This window comes from Myotis myotis, unplaced genomic scaffold (assembly GCF_014108235.1).
Source record: "Myotis myotis isolate mMyoMyo1 unplaced genomic scaffold, mMyoMyo1.p scaffold_m19_p_5, whole genome shotgun sequence".
In the NCBI taxonomy this organism is placed as follows: Eukaryota; Metazoa; Chordata; class Mammalia; order Chiroptera; family Vespertilionidae; genus Myotis; species Myotis myotis.
Genome location: NW_023416357.1, coordinates 103,294,877 through 103,322,108, shown reverse-complemented (window position 1 = coordinate 103,322,108; position 27,232 = coordinate 103,294,877). Strand labels below are relative to the sequence as shown.

The 27,232-nt window shown below is 47.6% G+C and overlaps 1 protein-coding gene across 4 annotated transcripts; it reads right to left on the bottom strand.

The window, feature by feature from the left end:
- Window positions 1-80: 80 nt before the first annotated feature.
- Window positions 81-27,232, bottom strand: SGF29 (SAGA complex associated factor 29). Of its 4 annotated transcripts, XM_036307739.1 has the most exons (11): window positions 27,027-27,232; window positions 21,754-21,855; window positions 8,650-8,738; window positions 4,377-4,452; window positions 3,648-3,720; window positions 2,620-2,684; window positions 1,584-1,713; window positions 1,367-1,513; window positions 1,186-1,221; window positions 921-1,083; window positions 81-276 (listed from the first exon to the last, which is right to left on the bottom strand). In XM_036307739.1, exons 3-11 carry the CDS (start codon window positions 8,722-8,724, stop codon window positions 160-162), a joined length of 882 nt encoding a protein of 293 aa, XP_036163632.1. In that variant the 5' UTR covers window positions 8,725-8,738; window positions 21,754-21,855; window positions 27,027-27,232; the 3' UTR covers window positions 81-159. The 4 variants fall into 4 exon arrangements, with proteins under 4 accessions (XP_036163632.1, XP_036163631.1, XP_036163633.1 ...); XM_036307738.1 differs by lacking the exon at window positions 21,754-21,855; XM_036307740.1 differs by lacking the exons at window positions 21,754-21,855; window positions 27,027-27,232 and adding an exon at window positions 26,429-26,548.

Genomic DNA, 27,232 nt, shown 5'->3' with positions numbered 1-27,232 from the left:
AACTGCCCGCTGGGACCAAATGAGGCCCCAGTTCCCCAACTTGCCCTCTGTAGGAGGGGTGAGAACCCAGGAGACATGGCAAAGGGGAAGAACATTTATTTCTTCACAGAATGTCTTGTAGCATGCCCCCGTGAGGTGGCAGGAGACTGCCAGACTGCATCACTTTTTCTTGGGCTCCTTACAAGCCACCACGTACCTCTGGGCCACATTGAGGGGAGGGGAGTAACCATCTGCATAGGAAGTGTCTTCAAACAGGACCGAATAGTCATCCTGGGGCTGCGGCAGGAGGCAGACAGGAGGCGCTGGTCAGAAAGCCCCAGGCCAGCGCCCCCCTCGCCCCAAGCCTAGACCGACAGGCACCTGTGGTGTGTGGGCTCCTAGCCTTTCCCGTCTCATCTTCACTCAAGAAGTCTAGATGTTTGAACCTGCTCCCGGCTACAGAGCTCCTGAGCCACCAAGGGCCAAGGACGGGGGTGAATAGTAAGGGAAAGGACTCGCTAGCTACACAGGCGGCCACACGGAAGGGGCCCTCAGGTTAAGGGGAGCAAGGACAACTCAGAGGGCAGCAGGCAGGGGTCCTGGAGGAAGAGGGGAGACTAGCCTTTAAACTGCCATCAGTGACGGGTGATTAGAGTGCAGGGGTCGGGGGTGAAGACTGGCCCTGAGCAAGGCTTCCATCTCGGGGCTCAGGCTCCCCACCTCAATGCGAAAGCAAGGCTAGACTAGAGGACACACTGGGGCTTTCTAAGGCTCCGCAGGGCGCCGGCACTGCCTGGAGGACAGGCTGGAGGGATTACAGCTCAGGACCCTGCCAGCTCATAGAGGCTAAGGGGGAAAGAGAAGGTAATGGACCCCATGACCTCTCTGGTCAGCGGGGTGGTCCTGGTGTCCTGGACGATCCCCCCCGGGGGCTGCCTTACCCGTTGCGGGGGGGTGTGGATCAGGGCACGGTAGAAGCAGGTGGTCTGGGGATACAGGGCCAGCACGAGCTGCTCCTTCTGGAATAAGGCTTCGGGGTCCGTCTCAGGGTTGGCCTTCCACTGGGGCAGTGGGATGATGCGCCTCCGGCTCAGGGTGTGTCTCCTGGAGGGGCGCATAGGTCAACCCATGGCAGGTGGGGGGCTCTTTCCCAGCAGCAGGGCTGTCCCCAGGCTTCCCTCGCGCCGCCCTGGCCAGCACACTCACTCTTTGCCTTCCTCATCAATGTCATCGACCTCATACCTGCAGGCGAAGGAAAGGAGAGCAGTGGGTGCAGGGCGGTGCACACCAGGTGGGGACTGGGGAGGAAGGTGAGGAGGGAAGTAGCCCAAGGAGCCGGCTCTTCACACGTGTCCCAGTTCCCACAGGGCTGGGCGTGTCCACTCACTTGTTGGTGGCATGGCTGTAACTGACCACCTCGGCCAGGATCCACTGCTCATCCCCATCCACGGCCTTGACCCGGGCAGCCACCTTGTCTCCAGGTTTGGCCACGTAGTCCCCAGAGGCCGGAATGGCCCCGCAGAGTGGGGGCGGCCTGCGGAGGGGATAACCTGTCAGTCCCAGCCCCTCCCCTGCCAGCCCCCCCTCCCTGGGCCTGCCCTCACTTGTCACCAGGCTTCCCGATCCACAGCGGCAGGGTCATGGCCGACTGCTGCAGCAGGGTCATCAGCACCCCCCTGCGCATTGTCTTGCGCGGGGGCTCCGAGTCATTGTACAGGCCCGCGATCTTGGCCGCTGTGGGAAGGAAGTGAGCCCCTGAGGCACCAGGGATAGGGTGCCTGCCTCTGGCTCCCCACCTCTCCTCGAGTTGGCACCAAGGGTCCAGTGTGCTCCCTGGCCCTCCACTGGAGGCTCCTGCTGAGAGACCACCAGGCCACACTCACCTGGCCAGACGGGTTAGTGGATACGTTTTGGGAAAGAACAGAAGAGGCCAAAAGGGGGATTCTGAGGCGCTGGTCGTGTCTCTTATCTGGGTGCTGGTTACATCCATTTGTTCAGGTAGTGAACATTTTATTGCGCTGGGGGTCTACTTACATGTATTTTTATTAATATGTTATAATTAAGCAAAAAGTTCAAAGAGCTATCAAATGTGGACAGAGCCCTTACCTCCTCGGGCATGGCTCAATACACCCAGTCAACTTCAACCCAACTGGCAGTGTGACAATTTCATGGGCGAGGAGTCTGCCCCTGGGTACATTGGACGGGCGCGAGAGGTGGGACCGCAGTCTGAAGCGATATGGAAGCCAGCACCCTGTGTAAGCCCATCTGAAAGGGTGGCCTCAGGACATCCCGCTGTGGCTCTCAAATAACAGCCAGGTTCTCGCCTCAGCAAGAAATGGGCCTGCGGGTAGCAGGTGACTGCCCCAGGCAGTAGAGGATGGAAGCCAGAGGGATTGGGGCAAATCAGCTTGGTGTGCAGAGGGAGAGCGGGAGGCCTTGTCTCTGACCCGTGGACTGACCTCCGTGCCCTTCCCAGTCCCAAGCTGTCCTGGTGCACCTCCCTGTCACAGCCCGTGGCCCAATCGACCACACCAGGCTGAGGTTACAGGCTCCCCGGCAGGAAGAGATGATTGCTGCTCCCAGGAACCCTCACTCAACCTGGTCAAGGAACACCCAACTAACTTGTCGTCTCTAACTCACCAATCCGCCTCTCTTCCAACAGAGACTTGATTTCCGCAATCTTATCGAGGGCTTTCCGGAGGATGCTGAGGGTGGGAGGAGGGAAAGAAGAGGTCTGGATGAGGCACTATGCATGGACTTCCTCTTCTGGTCAAGAACACTGACAAACCTTGTGAAAACTATGAACCCCACATAGGTGGCTTTAGTCTTAAAAGCATACAAAACCTGGTAAGACAGCCCGACCAGTGTGGCTCAGTGGTTGAGCATCGACCTATGAACCAGGAGATCATGTTCGATTCCCAGTCAGGGCACATGCCTGGGTTGCAGGCTCCATCCCTGGTTAGGGGGCATGCAGGAGGCAGTCGATCAATAATTCTCAGAATTGATGTTTCTCTCTCTCTCTCCGTCTCCCTTCCTCTCTCTAAAAATCAATAAGAAAACACTGAAGAATAAGGACTTTGGGATTAAATTTGGGCTCCCCCACTCACTAGTTGTGTCTTTTGGCAGATTACACAACCCTTTGGTATTTCAGTTTCCTCATGTGTTAAATGGGATAATCCCATTTTAGAGCTGCTCTGAGGGTTAAATGAGGTAAATATAGAAAGTGTAACAGCACCTGGCACAGAGTAAGGCCACATAGAGCTGTTATTGTTACTGTTACTACCACCACCATAGAGAATGCACTTCCTAATGTGAGGAATGGCCAAGAGTTTGTAAAACACTAGTCTTAGGCACTTTATATGCATTATCTCATTTATGTTGACAATTCTATAGGTAGTTATTATTCCTATTTTAATGATGGAGCAACTGAGTCCCAGCTGAAGTGACTGCCTAAGGTCACGTGAGAGGCAAATGGCAGTGCGGACACCTGACCCCTGCCCTGCTGCTAGGGAGGGGGGAGCAGTTTAGAAGTGGGCTCTAGGGAGGGCGGCCCTAAGGGAGAGGCTCCTCCATGCCAGGAAGGCAGCCTGGGCCGTGGTCCATAGGTTCCTGCAGCCCAGCACCTGGGCGAGGCAGGGAGGCGATGGCAGGCAGTGGTTGGTACTCACTTGCACTCGGCCTCTGCGTCAGCTTTGGCGGTTGTATAGAGGCCCCGCAGCTTTGTCCGGTAATAGGGAGAGACTGCAGAGTAAGCACAGGTAGACAGGAGTGGGCGAGGGGCAGCTGGCAGTCGTGTGGCTCTGCTTCCAGTATATCGGAATCAGGCCTTGGGAGGCATGAGCTCCACTGGCTCAGAGTGCTCCCCGAGGCACCTGCACCCCATGCACAGCGCGCTCACTTTTCCATACGGTACAAATGCCATTACTGCACGCAAGGGAGGCCTTCCTTCCTTTGCCATAGCATGATGCACACAGGAAGTACTTCTCAGCACATGGAGAGCAGAAAGCAGTCTCAAGCTGCTCAGAGCCGGAAAGCCCGAGGCCAGGAGCCTGGCCAGCTGGGGCCCTCAGTGCATCCTGGGAGGGAAGCTCCCTAGAAAACACCAGCTAACCGGGGTGCTTGTGCCCTTTAAGGTGTTTCCCTAGATGCAGCCTCTTTTCACTGGCTTCTAGTCCCTAGAGTTGGGGGATTTTAAGGTTCCTTAGGGCTAGGCAGTCTGGTGTCTGTCTCCTAGGTCACCGTAGGCCCCCAGCGTAAGGGAAAACTGTCCCTCTGGCCTAAGGAGCAGCTCATCTTGGATGACTGCAGATACATGCAAAAGCTCCTTTTGAAAACGACAGCAATCTTGACCCACATCCACTCCTCATCCCCTTTCTCTCCAGAGCCCAGCTACTCACTCTTGTTCTCTGTCTGCATCCGCTCGTGGGTCTTCTGGATGTTCACTAAGTTGTGCTCACTCCGCGAACGCTCTTCCTGCAAAGGGGAGGTCAGCTGGACAGGAGCGAGGCCCCCATCCCGCTGGGGCACCCTGCACCCAGGCCACAGGCCCATCCACATGGCCCTCATTTACTAGATCTGAATTCAGGACCAGTGTAAAGGACCCTCCTCACACACTAATGCGAAAGCATGACAAAAGGCATTCAAGTGAAATCATAAACTAGATTTACGGCTCTCCTTCATCAGAAAAGACAAACTGACCTACAGATTCAATACAATCCCCAACAAAATTCCAGCTGACTTCTTTGTAGAGTTTGACAAGCTTATTCTAAAATTCATATGGAAGTTCAAGTAACCCGAATGGCCAAAACAATCTTGAAAGAGGAAAACAAAAACATTGGAGAACTCACACTTCCTGATTTCCAATTTTATGACAAAGCTACAGCCGTCAAATGCTGTGATGCTGGCATGTAGAACACTGCACTAGAATTGAGAGTCCAGAAATTAACACATACATCTGTGATCAGTTCACTTGGGAGAGGGGATGGGGAAGGATGCTGGTACAAGTCTTCCCCACATCAGTGGGCTGGGACCACAGCTGCAACTGAGGGTGCCAGATGCATGGATGATTCTTAGTCAGAAGCCCAAGTACTTGGCAACATGGCGTTAATGGTGAATGCAGCTCACGAGTCTAAACAGCCCACTCGTTCTGTACTATATAACCCCACCCTACTAAATGGGAATGACCAAGGAGGGGTGGGGAGGAGACAGGACACGACACCTGCTAGACTAGCATTGCTGCCTGCGATCTGGACCGGCACAGTGGCTAAACCTAACATCCTTCCAGGGGTGGGAAAGTTTGGGTAAAAAGCAATGACAAATGGAGAGAAGGAGAAATAGTAGCTGAGGATAAAAGAGTGGGTTACGCAGTGCTGTAAATTCAATCTTATATTAATGCCTCACGACAGACTCAGTGAGAGAATACCATTGGCTCCATTACGCCAGATGCCAAAAGGGTGAAGCCATCTATTTGCCAGGAACACCCCTGCTTTTAGAACCTGATGAAGTCCAACGGGAGCCTGCAATCCTGAGGGGCCTCCCCCTGAGAGACATTCTGGTTATATAATCTGACGATTAACTGGACTAATTGCTGAAAACTGAAGGGAATTCTAGCAATTCTATTCTTTAGCTCTAAAATTTATGAACTACTTTTAGACCAGTTTTAGGTTTACAGAAAAATTGAGCAGATAGTAAAGAGTTCCCGTATGCTTGCTTTCCCCTGCAGTTTCACCCTATGAACCTCTTGCATTAGTGAGGTACTCTTGTTACAGTTAATTAACCAAAACTGATCATTATTAACTAAAGCCTATAGATTACATTAATATTCATTTCCTGTGTTGTACATTCCATGGGTTTCGACAAATGCATAGGTCATGAACTCACCAGTAGGGTAACATACAGAACAGCTTCACCTCCCTAAAAATCCCGTGCTCCCCCTACTCACCCCTCCCTCCTCCAAGCCCCGTGTCTTTTTACTCCCTCATTTTGCCTCTTCCGGAATGGCAGCTGGGTAGAGTCGTACAGCCTGCGACCTTTCAGACTGGGTTCTTTCACTAGGACTATGTGTGCCAGGATCTTCTGACTTAGTTTTCAGGTTCCAGCCACTACAGAGGATACCATTTGGGAAGGAATTTCTAGGCACTCCTCCATCTTGATGCAGTGCCGAGAAAGGGACAACGGACCCAATGGTCAGTGCAACCCGCCATGCACATCACCCTCATTTTGTGAATGAAAAGCTATGAAAAAGAATAGGGGACAATGGGTTTCCCTAGGATTAAAGCACTAGGCACCACATGCTGGGTCCAAATTCCCCTGGGGAACAGCCCCACCCCAAGCCAGGAAGCTTCTGAAAGGCTGTATGATAAACTCAGGCTATGTTACATCCAGGTGTGACGACCTCACATCTAACCCAACACTTTTGGGCACAAACATGTATCCTAACTGTACCCAGGCCATCAGCCCAATGGCCACAAAATGCACAACGGAGTAAGCAACACTGCCCCACGCTAGAAAAGGGTGTGCACTGTGGGACAAGCTAAATGCACTTTTAGTGAGAAGCATCATTCAGGGAAAAAGATGTGTGAATCTGAAAAAAGACTGAAGTGAGTTCTCTTTCCAGAGGAAGGGAGGGACGAGAGTGAGCCTGGAAGGATGACAAAGCTTTAGTGAATGGTTTTGGCCAGCTCCACACACAATGCTGGATGATTCCAGGACCCATCTGCTGCTGGTAAGGGGCTCGCACCCTGACCCACCAGGCCTCCTGACTATTTTAATCCAGATGGAGGCTACTGTAGTCTCGGGGCACAGGCTCTCCACACAGCCTGCTGAGCCCCAAGGGGCACCACTATGGCATGCTCTGACCTCCACGCCTCCTCTGGAAGCCCTCTAGGGCACATGTCAGTTATATCAATGTACCGTGACTATCCCGACCCAAAAATTGACCAAAATAAGGCATATCCCAAAGTACAGCTAGCAGAGCTGGGACTTGTATTCTGAGTACCACCTGTCCTCCCCTTATGAGGGAGGTGGGCCGTGGGGTATGAGAGCACACATAGGAAACCAGGCTCAGTACAAGCCTCTGAGCTGAGACAGGGTGACTGGCCTTATCCCCAGAAATAACAGAATCAGGGCCACTGTAATAAAGCCTGCCCATAACAACATCTGGTAAACAGGCAGGGCCAATTCCGTTGGGAAGACGTAATGAAGAGCCTGTGACTTTACTGACTTGTTCCATAAGGAGACCAAGTTTTACGTGACCATATTTTGCTATTGTGTAACACAGGGCATTGCTGGTAACACGTAAATAAGTGTTATGATAACACTGATATTGATGACCAACTGAACTGGGAGACTGAGCCAAAGCCTCAGTGTATTACTCATGGAAAATGAGGGGCCTGAGGAAGAACTAAATTTCACTAACCATCAGCTGATTTCTGTGCTAAGTATTTCTACACGAATTTATCATAATATACTAGTAGTGGTAGGTGAAGGGGAAAATGCATAATCAAATTAGTTCAACAAGAAGAAAATGGATGCATCCTAGCCGGTTTGGCTCAGTGGATAGAGTGTGGGCCTGTGGACTGAAGAGTTCTGGGTTCAAATTTGGTCAAGGGCACATGTCCAGGTTGCGGGCTCGATCCTCAGTAGGAGGCATGTAGGAGGCAGCCGATTAACATTCTCTCTCATCACTGATGTTTCTAGCTCTCTCTCCCTTTCCCTTCCTCTCTGAAATAAAAATATATATATATATATATATATATATATATATATATATATACATATATATAAATAAAATGGATGCAATGGCTCTAAGAATAGATTCGTTATTTCTCTAAGTTTCTCTCTACCCCTGCAGGCTGCTCCATGCTGCTATTATTGCTGTATCTCTGATATAAATGCTACTAAAAAAAGATGCTCAAACATGATTGTTTTGCTGTAGGAGAGGCGCTAGGCCAAAGGCCAGGGGGTGGTGTATGCAGCAAATCATTAACTCAGCAAGCCCGGGTTTTCAAATGCTGCACATTCCAAAAAAGGTTTGGCTTTTGACCAACTTCTGAGAGAGACCCTCTAAACCAGCGGTTCTCAACCTGTGGGTCGTGACCCCTTTGGGGGTCGCCTAAGACCATCGGAAAACACATATATAATTACATATTGTTTTTGTGATTAATCTATATAATTACATATTGTTTTTTGTGATTAATCTATGTTCAATTTGTAACAATAAAATTGGGGGTCACCACAACATGAGGAACTGTATTAAAGGGTCGCGGCATTAGGGAGGTTGAGAACCACTGCTCTAAACCCTTAGACTATCTTGCCTCATAAGAGTATCTTTATTTTCCTGGGTCAGGGTGGAAGGAGAAAGGAATAATGGCTATTGGATATGGGGTAAAATGTTCTGAAGTTGGTCATGGTGATAGTTGCACGGCTCTTTGCATAGACTAAAAACAAATGAATTATAGACTTTAAATGGGTGAACTGTAAGGCATGTGAATTAATATCTCACACGATGGATAACCCAACAGGAATGGTAGTCCTGCCCTCCTCTCACCTTCATGACATCATCTTGGGTCCTCCCCTCCAATCTCTCTGAACACAACCCCACCCGCCACTCCAGAGCTCCGCATCACAGCCCATGTTCCCCTGTAGGAATGGAGGGCTGTGGCCTGTTACCTGTGTTTGTTTGATCAGCTGATGGAGCTCGGTGAGAAGTTCTGCGATGCGGGAATCAGCTGACACGAGGGCCATGGTACATATGGCGCCTGGGGCGGAGGGGGAACAGAAGAGAACCTTGTTAGTGTTGTTATGGGTTAAACTACTGCTCCATCAGAAAGGATATATTGCCTGGCTGGTGTGGCTCACTGGCTGAGTATTGACCTATGAACCAGGAGACCACAGTTCAATTCCCGGCAAGGGCACATGCCCGAGTTGCAGGCTTGATCCCCAGTGTGGGGTGTGCAGGAAGCAGCCAATGAATGATTCTCTCCCTCATCATTGATGTTTCTGTCTCTCTTTCCTTCTACCTCATCAGTGATATTTCTATCTCCCCCTCTCCCTTCCTCTGTGAAGTGTCTCTCTCTCTCTCTCTCTCTCTCTCTCTCTCTCTCTCTCTCTCTCTCTCTCTCTATATATATATATATATATGTAGACCGAACAGCGGAACAACCGGAACAATCCAACAACTGGTTGCTATGATGTGCACTGACCACCAGGGGGCATGTGCAGAACATGGTAGGTGTTGGCCATGGTTGGGGGGTCAGCCAGACCAAGGTGGGGTGCCGTTTGCTGTCATTGGGGCGAGCCTCTGGTGGTTACTGAAAATTCTTCGCTCCCGCGTGCTGTGATCCCACCCAGCGCTCGCACCTGCTGCTGGTGCTGGCCCCCCTCGCACCCAATGCCAGTGCCCAGCACTGGTCCTGATCACTTGGCACTATCAGTGGGTGTGAGCGGTAGCTCCCGGCCCCAATTGCCCCTGAGGGGCGATCGGGGCAGCAACCTCCCTTGCATCCGCTGCTGGCGCTGGCTCCAATTACTCCACGCCGTCAGCGCGTGGGAGCAGCAATGGGAGCGGGGCTTCCGGCAGACAGAGGGCTGGGGGCCATGGTGGGAGGGGCCGGGCGGGGGCACGGAGGAAGGGCTGAGACCCACTCCTGTGTCTACCACAGCCTCATGGCCCAGAATTCCTTTCATGGTGCATGAATTCATGCACTGGAACCCTAGTCCTATGTAATAAAGATGTAATATGCAAATAGTCGTTACGTAATGACCAACTGCGTAATGACCGGATCACGGATTAGCAGGAGGGTGGGGTAGCGAGCTACAAGCAGGTGGCAGAGAGCTACAGGAGGGGGCAGGGCAGCAAGCTATGAGGAGAGGGCGGCAGGGAGCAGAGGGAGTTACAGGGGGGTGGCAGCGAGCTACTGGCACACGGATTCATGCGCAGGGCTACTAGTATATATATACAAGATATGTTGAGGAGAAACCAATATGGCGGCATAGGTAAACACCAGAGATTGCTGCCTCGCACAACCACTTCAAAAATACAACTAAAAGACGGAACGGACATCATCCAGAACCACAGGAAAGCTGGCTGAGTGGAAATTCTACAACTAGAAGGAAAGAGAAAAGCATACCGAGACTCAGGGGTGATGCGGTGCTGAAGTAAATACAAAGGTGCGGAGGTGCATGCGGAGAGGGCTGGCGGCTGAGTTCACGACTGTCTTTTTCAATCGGGAGGGAGTCTCAAGCTCTGAGCTCCAGTTCCGGGCGAGTCTCTGGGGACCCAGACTCATACGGGGAGAAACTGGACTGTCTGGCATCAGTTGGAACTCAAGGGCAGCTTTCTCTCTGAGGCACTCACAGGGATTGCTAGGGCCTCTGAGGGCAGGACTGAGAGCAGCCATACTGCTTGCTCTGCCCGCCCTGTTGATACCCTGGGTCCCCGCCCTGCCCAAGCCGTGCATGGAGGCTTTTGCATATGAAAGGCCTGGCCCTTTGTAATCTGAAAATTACTTAACAAATTGCAGCTGCCCCAAGGCCCCAGGCAACTTGCATTGCTTTACAGCTGGCTTCTGCTGGACAGCCTCAGGCAGAGGCTAGATTAGCACCTCCTTAGATCCAAGAGCCAGTGTACCAAGTGGTCAGAGTGGGACCATCCAATTACAACTCCTCAGATCCATAAGGGACACACTCAGGGGGCAGACTCAGTGAGCATCAAAGCCCCATTGAAGCAAGTCTTGCCCCATAAAGGTGTCTTCAGCACAGAAGTTCTCCCACCATAGACACAGCTGATTCTCACAGCCAATTGGCCTGGAGGTCAATTCCTCCCAGTGTTACCTACAACAATCAAGGCTTAACTACAACAAGACGGTGCACAAAGCCCACAAGGGGTGCACCAAGAGTGTCCACCTCAGGTAATTGGGGAGGCTGAGCCACTGGGCCCTAAAGGACACTTAGCACTGAAAGCCACTCTATCGACACAGCGAAGCATAAAAAATGCCGAGACAAAGAAACAGGACACAAATGACAGAAATGGAGGAAAGCAAACTACTGGATATAGAGTTCAAAACCACACTTTTAAGGTTTTTCAAGAATTTTCTAGAAACTGCCGATAAACTTAATGAGACCCTCAAGAAATCTAGTGAGACCCTTGATGTTGTGATAAAGGACCAACTAGAAATTAAGCATACACTGACTGAAATAAAGAATATTATACAGACCCCCAACAGCAGACCAGAGGAGCGCAAGAATCAAGTCAAAGATTTGAAATACGAAGAAGCAAAAAACACCCAACCGGAAAAGCAAAATGAAAAAAGAATCCAAAAATACGAAGATAGTGTGAGGAGCCTCTGGGACAACTTCAAGCATACTAACATCCGAATTATAGGGGTGCCAGAAGAAGAAGAGAGAGCAAGATATTGAAAACCTATTTGAAGAAATAATGACAGAAAACTTCCCCTACCTGGTGAAAGAAATAGACTTACAAGTCCTAGAAGCACAGAGAACCCCAAACAAAAGGAATCCAAAGAGGACCACACCAAGACACATCATCATTAAAATGCCAAGAGCAAAAGACAGAGAGAGAATCTTAAAAGCAGCAAGAGAAAGAAACTCAGTTACCTACAAGGAAATACCCATACGACTGTCAGCAGATTTCTCAACAGAAACTTTGCAGGCCAGAAGGGAGTGGCAAGAAATATTCAAAGTGATGAATACCAAGAACCTACAACCAAGATTACTTTATCCAGCAAAGCTATCATTCAGAATTGAAGGTCAGATAAAGAGCTTCACAGATAAGGAAAAGCTAAAGGGGTTCATCACCACTAAACCAGTATTATATGAAATGCTGAAAGGTATCTTTTAAGAAGAGGAAGAAGAAGAAAAAGGTAAAGATACAAATTATGAACAACAAATACACATCCATCAACAAGTGAATCTAAAAATCAAGTGAATAAATAATCTGATGATCAGAATAAACTGGTGATTATAATAGAATCAGGGACATAAAAAGGGAGTGGACTGACTATTCTTGGAGGGGGGGGGAAAGGGGTGTGGGGGTGTGGGAAGAGACTGGACAAAAATCATGCACCTATGGATAAGGACAGTGGTGGGGGTGTGAGGGCGGAGGGTGGGAGGGGAACCAGGTGGAGGGGAAGTATGGGGGGAAAAAAGAGGAACAAATGTAATAATCTGAACAATAAAGATTTAATTAAAAAAAAAAAAGATATGTTGAAGACCTAATCCCCGATACCTGTGAATGTGACCTTACTTAGCAATAGGGTCTTTGTAGGTGTAATTAAGATGTACGTTAAGATCAAGTCATACTAGAGTAGAAGTGGGCCCTTAATCCAACATGACTGGTGTCCTTATAAGAAGAGAAGAAACAGAGACAGACACACACCGCCCGGGAGACACACACCGAGAAGGCGGCCATGTGACAGAGGCAGAGACTGGATTTAGGCAGCTGCAAACCAAGGATTACTGCCAAGGACTGTTGGCCACCACTAGATGCTGGGAGAGAGGCAAGGAACAGATTGTCCTGAGCACCCAAGAAGAAACCCACCTGTGATTTTGGAACCAAGCCAACCTCTGGATTTTGGAATTCTAGAACTGTGAGAGAATACATTCCTGTTGTGTTAAGCCACCCAGCCGGTGATAATATGTTATGGCAGCCCTAGGAAACGAATGCAGTGGCAGGTAACCCTGAAATTGTACCCTAAGCCAATGATGTTTGTATTCAATATGTTGAGCTAAGTTATAAGGAGTACTTATTTTTTTCCCTTACTGATTAAGATATTACAAATGTGTCCTTATCCCCTATTCTCCCCCATCCCCCTACTCATGCCCTCATCCCCTGGTGTTTGTGTCCATTGGTTATGCTTATATGCATGCATACAAGTTCTTTGGTTGATCTCTCCCCCTTAGCCCCACCCTCCCCTGCCTTCCCTCTGAGGTTTGAGTATCTGATAAATGCTTCTCTGTCTCTAGATCTATTTTTTTAAATTAAATCTTTATTGTTCAGATTATTACATTTGTTCCTCTTTTTCCCCCCCCATAACTCCCCTCCTTCCAGTTCCCACCCCACCCTCCGCCCTCACTCCCCCCACCCACTGTCCTCATCCTTAGGTGCACGATTTTTGTCCAGTCTCTTCCCGAATCTCCCACACCCCTTTCCCCCCCAAGAATAGTCAGTCCATTCCCTTTCTATGTCCCTGATTCTATTATAATCAACAGTTCATTCTGTTCATCAGATTATTTATTCACTTGATTCTTAGATTCACTTGTTGATAGATGCATATTTGTTGTTCATAATTTGTATCTTTACCTTTTTCTTCTTCTTCCTCTTCTTAAAGGATACCTTTCAGCATTTCATATAATACTGTTTGGTGGTGATGAACTCCTTTAGCTTTTCCTTATCTGTGAAGCTCTTTATCTGACCTTCAATTCTGAATGATAGCTTTGCTGGATAAAGTAATCTTGGTTGTAGGTTCTTGGTATTCATCACTTTGAATATTTCTTGCCACTCCCTTCTGGCCTGCAAAGTTTCTGTTGAGAAATCTGCTGACAGTCGTATGGGTATTTCCTTGTAGGTAACTGAGTTTCTTTCTCTTGCTGCTTTTAAGATTCTCTCTTTGTCTTTTGCTCTTGGCATTTTAATGATGATGTGTCTTGGTGTGGTCCTCTTTGGATTCCTTTTGTTTGGGGTTCTCTGTGCTTCCTGGAGTTGTTAGTCTATTTCTTTCACCAGGTAGGGGAAGTTTTCTGTCATTATTTCTTCAAATAGGTTTTCAATATCTTGCTCTCTCTCATCTCCTGGCACCCCTATAATTCTGATGTTGGTACGCTTGAAGCTGTCCCAGAGGCTCCTTACACTATCTTCGTATTTTCGGATTCTTTTTTCATTTTGCTTTTCTGGTTGGGTGTTTTTTGCTTCTTCGCATTTCAAATCTTTGCCTTGTTTCTTGCGCTCCTCTGGTCTGCTGTTGGGAGTCTGTATAGTATTCTTTATTTCAGTCAGTGTATGCTTAATTTCTAGTTGGTTCTTTATCATAACATCGAGGGTCTCATTAGATTTCTTGTAGATCTCATTAAGTTTATCGGCGGCTTCTAGACATTTCTTGAGAGACCTTAAAAGTGTGGTTCTGAACTCTATATCTTCCATTGACAATTCTGTCCTGTTTCTTTGTATCCGCATTTTTTATGCTTTCTTGGTGCACCCCCTAGTGGTGTTTGTACGCAGTCTTGTTGTATTTAAGCCTTGATTGTTGTAGGTATTACTGGGGGGATTTGACCTCCAGGCCAACTGGCTGTGTCTCTAGATCTATTTTTGATCGTCGATTTATATTGTTCATTATAATCCACAAATATTGAGTCACTTCCAAAAGCAGCAGCCTAAGCCCCAGCTCTGCTGACAAATGATTTAAGTATTCTGGTCTCCATATAAAAAATTCTGAAAAAGGGGGATTCAAATAAGATTTTATATAAAGACAATTTCCATGTCATAAAACACTGTTACTTTTTTTTTTTTACGATAGAGGGAAGAGAAATCAACTACTAAAAACATCTGACTTAAGGAAAGACAAATGTATTGATGAAAATAAAATGCACTGAAAGGTAATTAGAAAGAGAATAAAAGACAATAAAAGGTAACAAAAAGAATAAGTTATCATACCCACAAAGATCAGATTCACACTGAGTAGAGTAATAAATTGTAAACTCCATGTACTTAGTCACATCTTCTTAAAATCTCTGCTTCTGTTTATTAAAAAAGTAATATTCACACTAGGAACAAAGGGGAATCCCCAGCTCCAGTCCCCTCTGTGAATGTGACCTTACTTAGCAATAGGGTCTTTGTAGGTGTAATTAAGGCACCCCAGAGAGGGCATCTATGAACAGCCACAGCTAACATCACACTGAGTGTGAAAGACTGAATTCTTCCCCCAGAGCAGGAACAAGCCAAACTTGTTCTGCAGGTTCTAGCTAGGGCAAATAGGCAGTAAGATGAAATAAAACAGTCCAGATTGGAAGGGAACAGGTAAAACTATCTCTATCTGCAGAGGACATGACCTTGTAATAGAAAATCCTATCCGACTACATCCACTAAACAATGTCAGAACTAGTAACAAGGTGAGATAGCAAGGCTGCAGGCCCACGAAGAGGCTTCCATCTGTCTCTGCCCAGCTCTGTCAGTCACCTCTCATCATTGTCTGCCTCACATTTTACACCCAGCAATACTGAGCTGTCCCTCTTTTGAACACAGGCCTGTACTTTCTTACCTCCGTGCCTGCGTCCATGCTGTTCCTTCGATCTGGGATGTCCTTCCCACAACCAGACCACCCCTAATCCTCTGATTTAGTGACTTATTCTCTAAGGCAGGGGTGGGCAAACTTTTTGACTCGAGGGCCACAATGGGTTCTTAAACTGGACCGGAGGGCCAGAACAAAAGCATGGATGGGGTGTTTGTGTGAACTAATATAAATTCAAAGTAAACATCATTACATAAAAGGGTACGGTCTTTTTTTTTTTTTTAGTTTTATTCATTTCAAAGGGGCCGGATCCAGCCCTCGGGCCATAGTTTGCCCACGGCTGCTCTAAGGCCTGGCTTACTACCACGTCACCTACTCCACTAATCCTAGTCTGGGCCAAATTACCTTCTCTGCGTTCCCATAATAGCCTGAGCATCTCTCTACCACTGTGCCTACCAAGTCATATTAAAATTCTCTTTGTATTTGCCTCCTCCCCTAGCCTGTCCAATCTCTGGGGACAAGGGTCACTTTATCTTCTGTACCTAGCACAGAGCTGGCACACAGAACCCATCATCCTTCCTTCTTTTTTTTTTTAAAATATATTTTATTGATTTTTTACAGAGAGGAAGGGAGAGGGACAGAGAGTTAGAAACATAGATGAGAGAGAAACATCGATCAGCTGCCTCCTGCACACCTCCCACTGGGGATGTGCCTGCAACCCAGGTACATGCCCTTGACCAGAATCGAACCTGGGACCCTTCAGTCCGCAAGCCGACACTCTATCCACTGAGCCAAACCGGTTTCGGCCATCCTTCCTTCTACTCCCATCCATTCCTCAACCCATCACAGCCTGGCTCTCCCTCAGTCCTCGGGGATCTCCTGCCAGCTCCTGGGACTTCCCACTGCACTGAATACCTGACCACACGCTGCTTCCCCAAACCTTGCTCTTTGGGTTTCCAGGCCTCCAATCTCCCCTATTTCTCTAATCACCTCCACAGCCTTCCTGCTGCCGTCCTCCAGCCCAGTGTAAGGTCACCCTGGGGTCCTCTTCCATTCTCTAAGCATGAGCATTCTCACTGGCTTCCAGCCCCCATATTCTGAAACTTCCAGGTCAGTATCTACAGCCCTGCCCTCTCTCCAGGCTCCAACTCAGCTGCCACCCAAATAGTTCTATCAAGAGGCCCCCTCAGACGCCTCACTCTTCCTGTCTGGCACTGCTCTGCCTTCCAGATGTGGGTTAAAGACATCCATCCCTGTCCAGCCAGCTTCCCACTCTGGAAATCCTAGAGTCATTGATTCCTCCTTCTTGTTCATCTCCAGCCACCAGTCTCTGTGATCAGTCTGCATTCAAATTCTATTTGCCTCAGAAATTAATCTCAAACCCAGCCCCTCTCTTCCATACCCGCCACTGTCTCAGTTTAGGTTCTCATCATATCATCACAATATCATCCCATCTCTGTCTCATTGTGGCTGGACACAAAGCCTGGTTCTCTAAAGGGGAAAAATCTTTGAGTAGATAATATATGTACATAGTAAAAAATAGTCACACAACTCAAGAAGTACAATGCCTCCCACCCCTAGAGGCAATCACTATTGTTTTTTGGGTATTTTATTTCTCTAGTGATACTACATATATACACAAGGTGAAAAGTGTGTATTTCTTTTTTTAAAAAAAATATATTTTATTGATTTTTTAGAGAGGATGGGAGAGGGATAGAGAGTTAGAAACATCGATGAGAGAGAAACATCGACCAGCTGCCTCCTGCACATCTCCTACTGGGGATGTGCCCGCAACCAAGGTACATGCCCTTGACCGGAATCGAACCTGGGACCTTTCAGTCCATAGGCAGACGCTCCATCCACTGAGCCAAACCAGTTAGGGCGAAAAGTATGTATTTCTTAAAACCTTTTATAAATGGTGGTTGCTGAGACAGACACACAAGATGAGGCTGAAATGTTCAGCAAACCAAGATGAAAAAGCTGACCACGTGGTCTGGAGGGGAAGGAGGTCATACACCAAACCAGGCAGGGCCTAACCTACAACCAGCAGGCAGCCGTGGGAAAGGAGGCCCCTCCAACACCCAGGCCCTCCACCAATCATCCGCCTCCGCACACATATAAACGGTGACTTGTGACTTAAAATGCTTCCATGTTACCTCATTTCTACCCACGGGAGAGAATCTGGAAGTCCTGAGAGGAGCGCAGGACTCCGGAGGGTCACTGGGCCTGCTGGGAAGGGCCTTGCCTCGGCGAACCACCTCGTTTATGATTTTACAACAAACTACTGCTACCTCCAGATCTGGTCAGCTATGAACTTGGATTTTCTCACAAAACACACTCTAAGCAGAGGCTCACTACGATGAGAATGCCATGCCTACTGGTGCAGAGCAAGCAGGGACGAGGTACTGGGACTGGAACCACACCCGACCTTATGTGCACCTGACGGAGGCCACGCAGCTCCCGGCTGCTGCTAGCAGAGTCCAGGGTTCCAGGTGATCTTATCACTGTTCTTGAACCATGAGACTGGCAAGTCTTTTTTTTTTTTTTTTTTCCAGGATGGGGAGGCTCTGCTGCACCCCCAGGCTTTATTGAGGTAGAACTGACAAATAAAATTGTATATATTTAAAGTGTACAACATGATGATTTAATAAACACACTGTGAAATGATTACTACAATCAAGTAAATTAACACAAGCATCACCTCACATAGTTACCTTTGTTTTTTGTGGTAAGAAGCCTTAAAAATCTACTCTCTTAGCAATTTTCAAGTATATGATACAGTATTATTAACTATAGTCAATGTTGTTGCTGTATTGGCTGGGGCAAAAGTAGATTTACAGTTGTGAGTATATGAAACACAGTTTATTCTTGTATTAGTATTGATTAACTAGAGGCCTGATGCACGAAATTCATGCAATAGTAGGCCTTCCTTCCCCCGGCTGCCGGCACCAGCTTCCCTCTGGCACCCGGGACACAGGCTTCCCTCGCATCCCCAGCTTCGTCCAGAAGGACATCCGAGACTGGCAAGTCTTGCAAGGTTCCAGGCATCACAGACGCAGCGTCAGTGCTCTGAACTTTTTGGCTCCTACACTCTCTCTTCTTTCCAGTGACTTAGAAGGCCACACCATCCAGTTCTACCCACAGAGGGAAGCACTATTCTGATATTTTTAAACATAACTGAACTCAGACTCCCAGTGTCTTCCTGGTAGGTATCAGTTGAAATCTGTACAGCGCTGTCTGTGTTAGCTGAGCTGCTTGGAGTATGCCCCAGGCTTGCCTAGTTCAGAAGTCTGGCAGATTTTTTAAAAGAACAGTTTAATTTCGATATAATTCACTCTTTTAAAGTGTTTGATTTAGTGTTGTGTGTTTTTTAGTATATTCACAAAATTGGGTAACCATCACCACTATCTTAGGATATTTTCATCTCCCCAATAAGAAACTTTTACCCACCAGCAGTCACTCCCCATTCCCTCCTCCCCCCAGTCATTGGAAACCATTATTCTATTTCTGTCTTTATGGATTTGTCCATTTTGGACAGTTCATATAACAGAATCATACACTATGCAGCCTTTTATGACTGGCTTCTTTTTCTTAGCATGATGTTTTCATGGTTCCTCCATGTTGCAGAATGTATCAGTACTTCATTTCTTTTATGGCCGAATAACATTCCATTGTATGGATAGACCTCATTTTGTTCATCTATTCATCAGCTGATGGACACTTGGGTAAAACTACTTTTTGTCGTCGTTTTGTTTTTACTTTTTACTGAATTTACTGGGGTGACACTGGTCAACAAGATTATACAGGTTTCAGGTGCACATTCTACAACACATCATCTGTACACTGTATTGTGTGTTTACCACCCCAAAACACTTTTTAATATATATTTTTTAATATATTTTTTATTGATTAAGATATTACATGTGTCCTTATCCCCACGTTACCCCCAACCAACACCCCTCCCCGTTGTCCGTGTCCATTGGTTAGGCCTATATGCTTGAATATAAGTCCTTTGGTTGATCTTTCCCCCTTACCCCCACCCTCCCCTACCTTCCCTCCAAGGCCTGTTCATCAGTTTATGTTGTTCATTATATTCCACAAATGAGTGAGATCATGTGGTATTTATCCACTCTCCAGTTCCATCCATGCTGTGGCAAATGGTAAGAGTTCCTTTTTCTTCTTCCTCTTCTTAAAGAAGACCTTTCAGCATTTCATATAATGCTGGTTTGGTGGTGATGAACTCCTTTAGCTTTTTCTTATCTGTGAAGCTCTTTATCTGACCTTCTATTCTGAATGATAGCTTTGCTGGATAAAGTAATCTTGGTTGTAGGTTCTTGCTATTCATCACTTTGAATATTTCTTGCCACTCTCTTCTGGCCTGCATGGTTTCTGTTGAGAAATCAGCTGACAGTCGTATGGGTACTCCCTTGTAGGTAACTGAGTTTCTTTCTCTTGCTGCTTTTAAGATTCTCTCTTTGTCTTTTGCTCTTGGCATTTTAATGATGATGTGTCTTGGTGTGGTCCTCTTTGGATTCCTTTTGTTTGGGGTTCTCTGCGCTTCCTGGACTTGTAAGTCTACTTCTTTCACCAGGTAGGGGAAGTTTTCTGTCATTATTTCTTCAAATAGGTTTTCAATATCTTGCCCTCTCTTTTCTTCTGGTACCCCTATAATTCTGATGTTGGTACGCTTGAAGTTGTCCCAGAGGCTCCTTACACTATCTTCATATTTTTGGAATCTTTTTCCTTTTTTCTTTCTCGGTTGGGTATTTTTTGTTTCTTTGTATTTCAAATCTTTGACTTGATTCTTGGGATCCTCTTGTCTGCTGTTGGATCTCTGTATATTATTCTTTATTTCAATCAGTGTATGCTTAATTTCTAGTTGGTCTTTTTTCATATCCTCCAGGGTCTCACTAAATTTATCGGCGGTTTCATAAAATTCTTGAAAAACCTTATAAACGTGGCCTTGAACTCTATATCCAGTCGTTTGCTTTCCTCCATTTCTGTCATTTGTGACCTGTTTCTTTGTCTCCGCATTTTTTATGCTTCCATGTTGGTAGAGTGGTTTTGTGTGCTAGGTGTCCTGTAGGGCCCAGGGGCTCAGCCTCCCCAGTTACCTGAGGTGGACACTCTTGGTGCACCCCCTTGTGGGCTTTGTGCACAGTCTTGTTGTAGTTATGCCTTGACTGCTGTAGGATCACTGGGAGGAATTGACCTCCAGGCCAATTGACAGTGAGAATCAGCTGTGTCTGCAGTGGGAGAACTTCTGTGCTGAAGACACCCTTCTGGGGCAAGACTTGCTTCAGTGGGGCTTTGATGCTCACTGAGTCTGCGCCCTGAGTGTGCCCCTTATGGATCTGAGGAGTTGTAATCTGGATGGTCCCCCTCTGACCACTGGGTACAGTGGCTCTTGGATCTAAGGAGGTGCTAATTTAGCCTTGGCCTGAGGTTACCCAGCAGGAGCTACGAAGAGAACTGCAGATTCCCCTTCCTTTTTTGGAGTTTGGAGGTGCCCTGATGAAGCCCAGCTGTGAAGCAATGCAAGCTGCTGTGGGGCCTTGGGCCTTCTCTTGGAAGTTCTGGGTCTGTCTGGCCCAGCTGCAGTTTGTTAGGTAATTTTCAGGTTGCAAAGGGCCGGGGCATTCATATGCAAAAGCCTCTGCTGCAGCCTGGGTGGGGCAGGGTCTCAGGGAATCAAAGGGCAGAGCAAGCAGCTATGGCGGATCCTCAGCCCTGCCCTAAGGGGCCGCGTGTCTCAGTGTCCCGGTAATTGCTGCAAGCACCTCTGAGGGAAAGCCGCCCTCAAGTTCAGAGTTCTGCCTGCTGCCAGACAGTCCAGTTTCTCCCCGTATGAGTCCTGGGTCCCCAGAGACTTCCCGGAACCGGAGTTTAGAGCAGTCGGGAGCTTGTGACTCCCTCCTGATTAAAAAAGACAGCCGCGTCCTCAGGTGCCAGCTCCTTCCCGCGCGCGCGAGCCTCTGTACCTCTGCACTTTACTTCCGCAGCTCTTCTGGCTCTCAGTGTGCTTTTCTTTCCTTCTAGTTGTAGAATTTCCACTCAGCCAGCCTTCCTGTAGTTCTGGATGATGCCCGTTTTGTCTTTTCGTTGTATTTTTGAAGTTGTTGTGGGAGGCAGCAATTTCCCGGTATTTACCTATGCCGCCATCTTAGTTTCTCTAAAATATTTTTTTTAATTGATTTTATAGAAAGAGGGAGAGGGAGAGAAAAACAACAACAACAACAACAACACATTGATGTGAGAGAGAAACATTGATCAGTGCTTTCTGTACGCACCGCACCCCAACTGGGGACTGAACCTGAAATCTGGGCTTGTGCTCTGACCAGGAATCGAACTGGTGACCTGTCACCACACAGGACAATGCTCAACCAAGTGAACCGCACCAGCCAGGGTTCAAAAAACTATTTTTATATAAAGATTTGGAACTCCTTCTCTTGGCTATCTTCTTCCCAAGATGCACTTTTATCATCATGCCCACAAGGCATTAAATACGATGACAAACAAATAGGAAACTCACCAGTGTCATTCCTTTCTTCTGGGTACCAACTCCTGTCCAGTTACTGCCTGTTTCTGGTTACTCCCCAGGACCTTCAAATAGGTTTTCTTCTTCTTCCAATATCTTGTGAAGAGTGTAATTTCATTATTTGCAAGAAAGCTGCCCTAATACCATCACAGTAGCAACCTCTGAGTGTCTTGCCTGGGACCTTTTCTATAATTTCCTTTGGGAAACTCTCTCTCTCACCTTGGCTCCAAGGATGAGAATCCTGCCTGGGCCAATGAAAATATGACATTCACCCTGACCACCATGACTGGTTCAGGAAGAAAGCTGTGACCCAAGTCTGGACAAAAATCAATTTCAGATCTTTTGCTGAAGCTATGTGCAAAGAGATACTGCCTTTCAGTTGTTGGTTAAGAGAGTAGCAGGGATGCCTGGAACTGATGAGGCTTTTGCCTGCCTAAGAGAGAAACCAACATGGAGGAAAGCAGAGCGGAGACAGAAAACACTGGTGACATAGTTTAGTTGTCTGGATCTAGCTGTGCCTGAAGCTGGTACACCCAGGCCTCTTTAGTTAAGAGTCAATAAGCTTGCCCTGACCGGTTTGGCTCAGTGGATAGAGCGTCGGCCTGTGGACTCAAAGGTCCCAGGTTTGATTCTGGTCAAGGGCATGTACCTTGGTTGCGGGCACATCCCCAGTAGGAGGTGTGCAGGAGGCAGCTGATCGATGTTTCTCTCTCATTGATGTTTCTAACTCTCTATCCCTCTCCCTTTCTGTCTGTAAAAAAATCAATAAAATATATATTAAAAAAAAAAGAGTCAATAAGCTTAATGGAGCTTACACAAGTGATTCTCATTTAAACCGTATAGCAATCCTATACCCTTTTCCCCCTGGGCTAGTGTTTGGGTTAGCTTTTTCTTATCTGCAACTGAGAAGTTTGACCACACTAAGTGTACCTAAGAGGTAACACTTAGGTACAAAGGTTGCAGGAAGGAAGCATATAACTGCTAAACGTCCAGCATAAAACAACACTCTGGCCCTCAACCAGCAGTCAAGGCCTCATACAAATCCAAACATCCTATACGTAAACCACTCTAAAAATAATCCCATAGGGCGTAAGACAATACAAGCTTTGTTCTGAATCAAAGGGAAGAAAGGGATCTAAAATACTACCCTCAGACCCCATACCCTCAACCCAGCCACTATCAATAAGAATTTGCATTCATTAATCGGCTTTTTTTAAAGTTAAGGAGAGAATAACATTCCCCCACTTTGGACCGTCTGTAATGGAGCTTACACAGGTGATTCTCATTTAAATCTTATAGCAATCCTATAGCACACTCTTTCTCTCTAGGGCAGCGGTTCTCAACCTGTGGGTCTCGACCCCTTTGGCGGTTGAACGACCCTTTTACAGGGGTCGCCTAAGACCATCCTGCATATCAGATATTTACATTATGATTCACAACAGTAGCAACATTACAGTTATGAAGTAGCAACAAAAATAATTTTATGGTTGGGTCACAACATGAGGCACTGTATTTAAAGGGCCAGAAGGTTGAGAACCACTGATCTAGGGAAACTGAAGTTCAGATAGGTTAAGTTATACTAGGTCACTCAGTCAGGAAATACTGGTTATTAAGCTGGGATTCCAAGGCTGAGAACTCTAAAATCTATGCTCTTCCTTCCAATTCTGTTTTGCCACAACTTCACATATTCAATAGCAAAAGAGATCATGGAAACAGAAGCAGCTGCCACTGTAAACTACCAATCATCTGTTCGATTATTATGATTACACTGATGGTAATTTACTGTGGCATCTAAAAAAAACAGTAGAAAATTAATAACAGCTATTCCTTATTGAGTACCTACCATGTGCTAAGCACGTTTATGTAGATTATCCTATTTAACCCTCCTAACAATCCTGCAAAGAAAGTACTAGTCATTGAGTACTGTGGAGATGTAAGTGACTTTATCCAGTTCATGCAAGTAGGAAGTGGCAGAAGTGGGATTTAAACCCAGATTTGTCTGACTCTAAACCTAAGCCTTACGGGCTCAAACAGCCCTTATTATCATCAACACCCAACTCACCAAACTACCTTCCACTCCAGGGATATAGTGACCACAAATCCTGAAGTGACTGAAATTAAATATGTTTTTCCAATGCAGACAATTCATCAAAAATCTAAATGAGCCCTAACAGGTTTGGCTCAGTGGATAGAGCGTCGGCCTGTGACCTGAAGGGTCCCGGATTCGATTCCGGTCAAGGGCATGTACCTTAGTTGCGGGCACTTCCCCATGGGAGGTGTGTAGGAGGCAGCTGATCAATGTTTCTAACTCTCTATCCCTCTCCCTTCCTCTCTGTAAAAAAATCAATAAAATATATTTTTAAAAAAATCTAAATGAGACACATTTTTAAAACCTTTGTATACAGCCCTAGCCAGTTTGGCTCAGTGGATAGAGCGTCAGCCTGTGGACTGAAAGGTCCCAGGTTCGATTCCAGTCAAGGGCATGTACCTTGGTTGTGGGCACATCCCCAGCAGGAGACAGCTGATCGATGTTTCTCTTTCATCGATGTTTCTAACTCTCTATCCCTCTCTCTTCCTCTCTGTGAAAAAATCAATAAAATATAAAACAACAACAACAAAAAACCTTTGTATACAAATTTAGAAATAAGAAAGAGAAAAAGAAAAAGAAAAAGAAAAAAAATGGCTTGTCACTTACTATGTCTCTGCTTCTAGCTCCAGAAAGTTGGTCACTAAAAACTCTGGACTGCGATGGACCCACCCACTGAGAACAGGGTGCCTTGTGGTTGGGCCAGGTATTTATTAAGTGGACACTGTGGTTTATTAAACACTTCCAAGACATTGCTTCGTATCCTGGACAGCACTTCTCAATCAGATCTACCTGTCCTAGTGACCCTACCCTACAATACCCACACCAAACAATTCCAGCGCCCCCATCCCCAGCAAGCACAGACTTCCATACTTCCGTTACGCCTGCCCGGACGGTTATGCTTCCCTGAAATGCCCTTAATTCTTCCCCTTCTTTGCCGCTGGATCTCGAAAATGTACTCATCCTTCAGGGTTCAAATCAAAAGGCAGCAACATTAACAGTTTACAGCAGTACTGGCCAACCCTTTCCACACCACGGCGCACAGAGAACATGGTAATATTTGTATGGCGCACTGGGGTAGAGAACAAAGCGGCTCATAGCCAGAAATGACTGGCAGGGGGATCTGGCTGCCCCAGGCCCCTCTCGTATGCCCCAACACCAAGCGCAATCAAACGTCCAAGCACCACACGCAAACTTTCATTCTTGTTATTGTCACACATACACAGAAAGACTAACCATTTCACTTACTTGTCTCTCCTGCCAAACCATGAACTCTCAGCAGAATGGGATGCAATTTTGTTCACTTTCTATTCCCAGGAACAAACACAGGGTCTGGCAGCTACTAAGTCCTCAGAAACAGATTGCTGAACTGAATCCTGGCGACCTCTTAAAACGGTCTTTCAAGTGATAAGCAGCAGCAATTCTGAAGCTGGGCTATTCAGGATCTTCTTCCCGATTGCAGAAAATAGTAGTTGCTACCAACATACTCTAAGAGGGATTGTCTACTTCCCACCTATGGAGACGAGGTACTTCCCTTTTATAAATTCACTAGAGGCCCGGTGCACAAAATTTGTGCACTCGGGAGTGGAGGGTCCCTCAGCCAGGACTGCGAACCTTCGGGGGATGTCCGACTGGAGCGGGCCTAAGCCAGCAGTCGGACATCCTTATGCTGCTGTGGAGACGGGAGAGGCTCCCGTCACCACCGCTGCTCTCGCCAGCTGTGAGCCCAGCTCAGGGCTTCTGGCTGAGTGGTGCTCCTCCTGTGGGAGCGCACTGACCACCAGGGGGAAGCTCCTGCATTGAGCCCCCTGGTGGTCAGTGTGCGTCATAGCGCTGTTCGGTCGATTTGCATATTAGCCTTTTATTATATAGGATTCATTTACCAATATTTATCAAGCACCTACTCTGTGCCAGGCCTGTGGGCTATAGAACAGTGAGAGAAACAAACAGTCCAGAAAGAAGCACAGACATTCAACAAATAGTTCCATATACGTCTCTGTAGGTGAAATAAATGTTCTAAAAAGGACATCTACAACAGAGTACAGTTAAGTAGATAAATCTCAATAATGACAGAGAATATCAGAGAACTGAAAACACAATTTTCAGGCAGAAAGAACCAACCAAGTGCCAAAGGGACTATCTACCATCCAATACCCAGTCGTGAACTTTCAAAGCCTCAAGGATAACTATGTGCTGGCAGGTTGATGGAGGAGGAGAGAGGAGATGCAAAAGACACCAAGGATATAACTCAAGGTGTTTGGCCTGGGGAACCGGAAGAAAGGGAAGACGGGGGAAGGTGAAGGGCAAAACCCAAAATTTCAGATATTTAAGAGGTGCCCCGTGAGAGCTGAAGAAAAACCTGGAGTCCAGGGTGGAGCTCTGGGTTTGAAGACAGACACCTGAGAGTTGTCACAACAGGTGGCATTTATATTTAAAGCCTCGAAAACGGGTAACTGCTCGGAAGTGAAAGCAGGGGAGAGATTAGGAGGAGGCCTTGGCAAGCATTACAGCAAGAGGGCGAGCATCAGCAGGAGGCCAGGGCGCCGAGGCCAAGGAGGCCAAGGACGAGAACGTCCCCCTCACCAAATGCAGGTGTTTCACGAGGGGGCGGTGATCAGCTGCATCAACTACTGCGCGGGGGCTGAGACCCAGCGCGCTTGGGGGCCTCTGGTGGCTGGTGGCCTCGGGAAAGAGCGGTTTCAGCGGAGCGGACCGGGCCTGACGGGGGCGCTGCTAGTGAGTCAAGACTGAAGTTGTGGCTGCAAACGGAGGCAACTGAGGGAAGGCAACTGGAGGTATATGGTGGGGGAAGGAGGTTGTTTTGTTAGGAGGAGCGCGTCTTGAGAATATAATAAAACCGCCCGAGCTCGGAGCCCAACTCAGCACTCGCCTTCTCGCCCCTGGGCGGAGGACCCCACCTTTGCGGCCTCCGCACCAAACTCCGCCCACTGCGGCTTCCCATCTTCGCGGGACCTGCTGCGCACGCGCAGACCCCAAGGACCCGCGCGGGGGGGCCCCTCTCCCTCCCGAGCCCCGCCTCCTCAGGGAGACCAGGCGCGTGCGCACGGTCTCTCGGGAGCCGCCTCAGCGAGGCCGGGAAATGGGGAGGCAGTGGGAGGACCCCAGCTCTACGTTCCCGCCACTCTCCCCGGGTCTCAGATCGGGTCCCAGCCCCACCTACCGGTCCACGGGCGGGACAAGCACGGCGCGCTGGAAACTGCGAGGGCGGGTGTAGGCGCGTCCCTCGAATGCTTTTCAAAGTCTGTAGGTAATAACTCGCTTGCGTTCGAAGATTCGCGGCACCTCGAGAACCACTCTTGTACCCTTTTAAGAGCCGAGTCGCAACGCGGAGGACCCCTTTACGCGTGCGCCGTCCATTTTATGTGA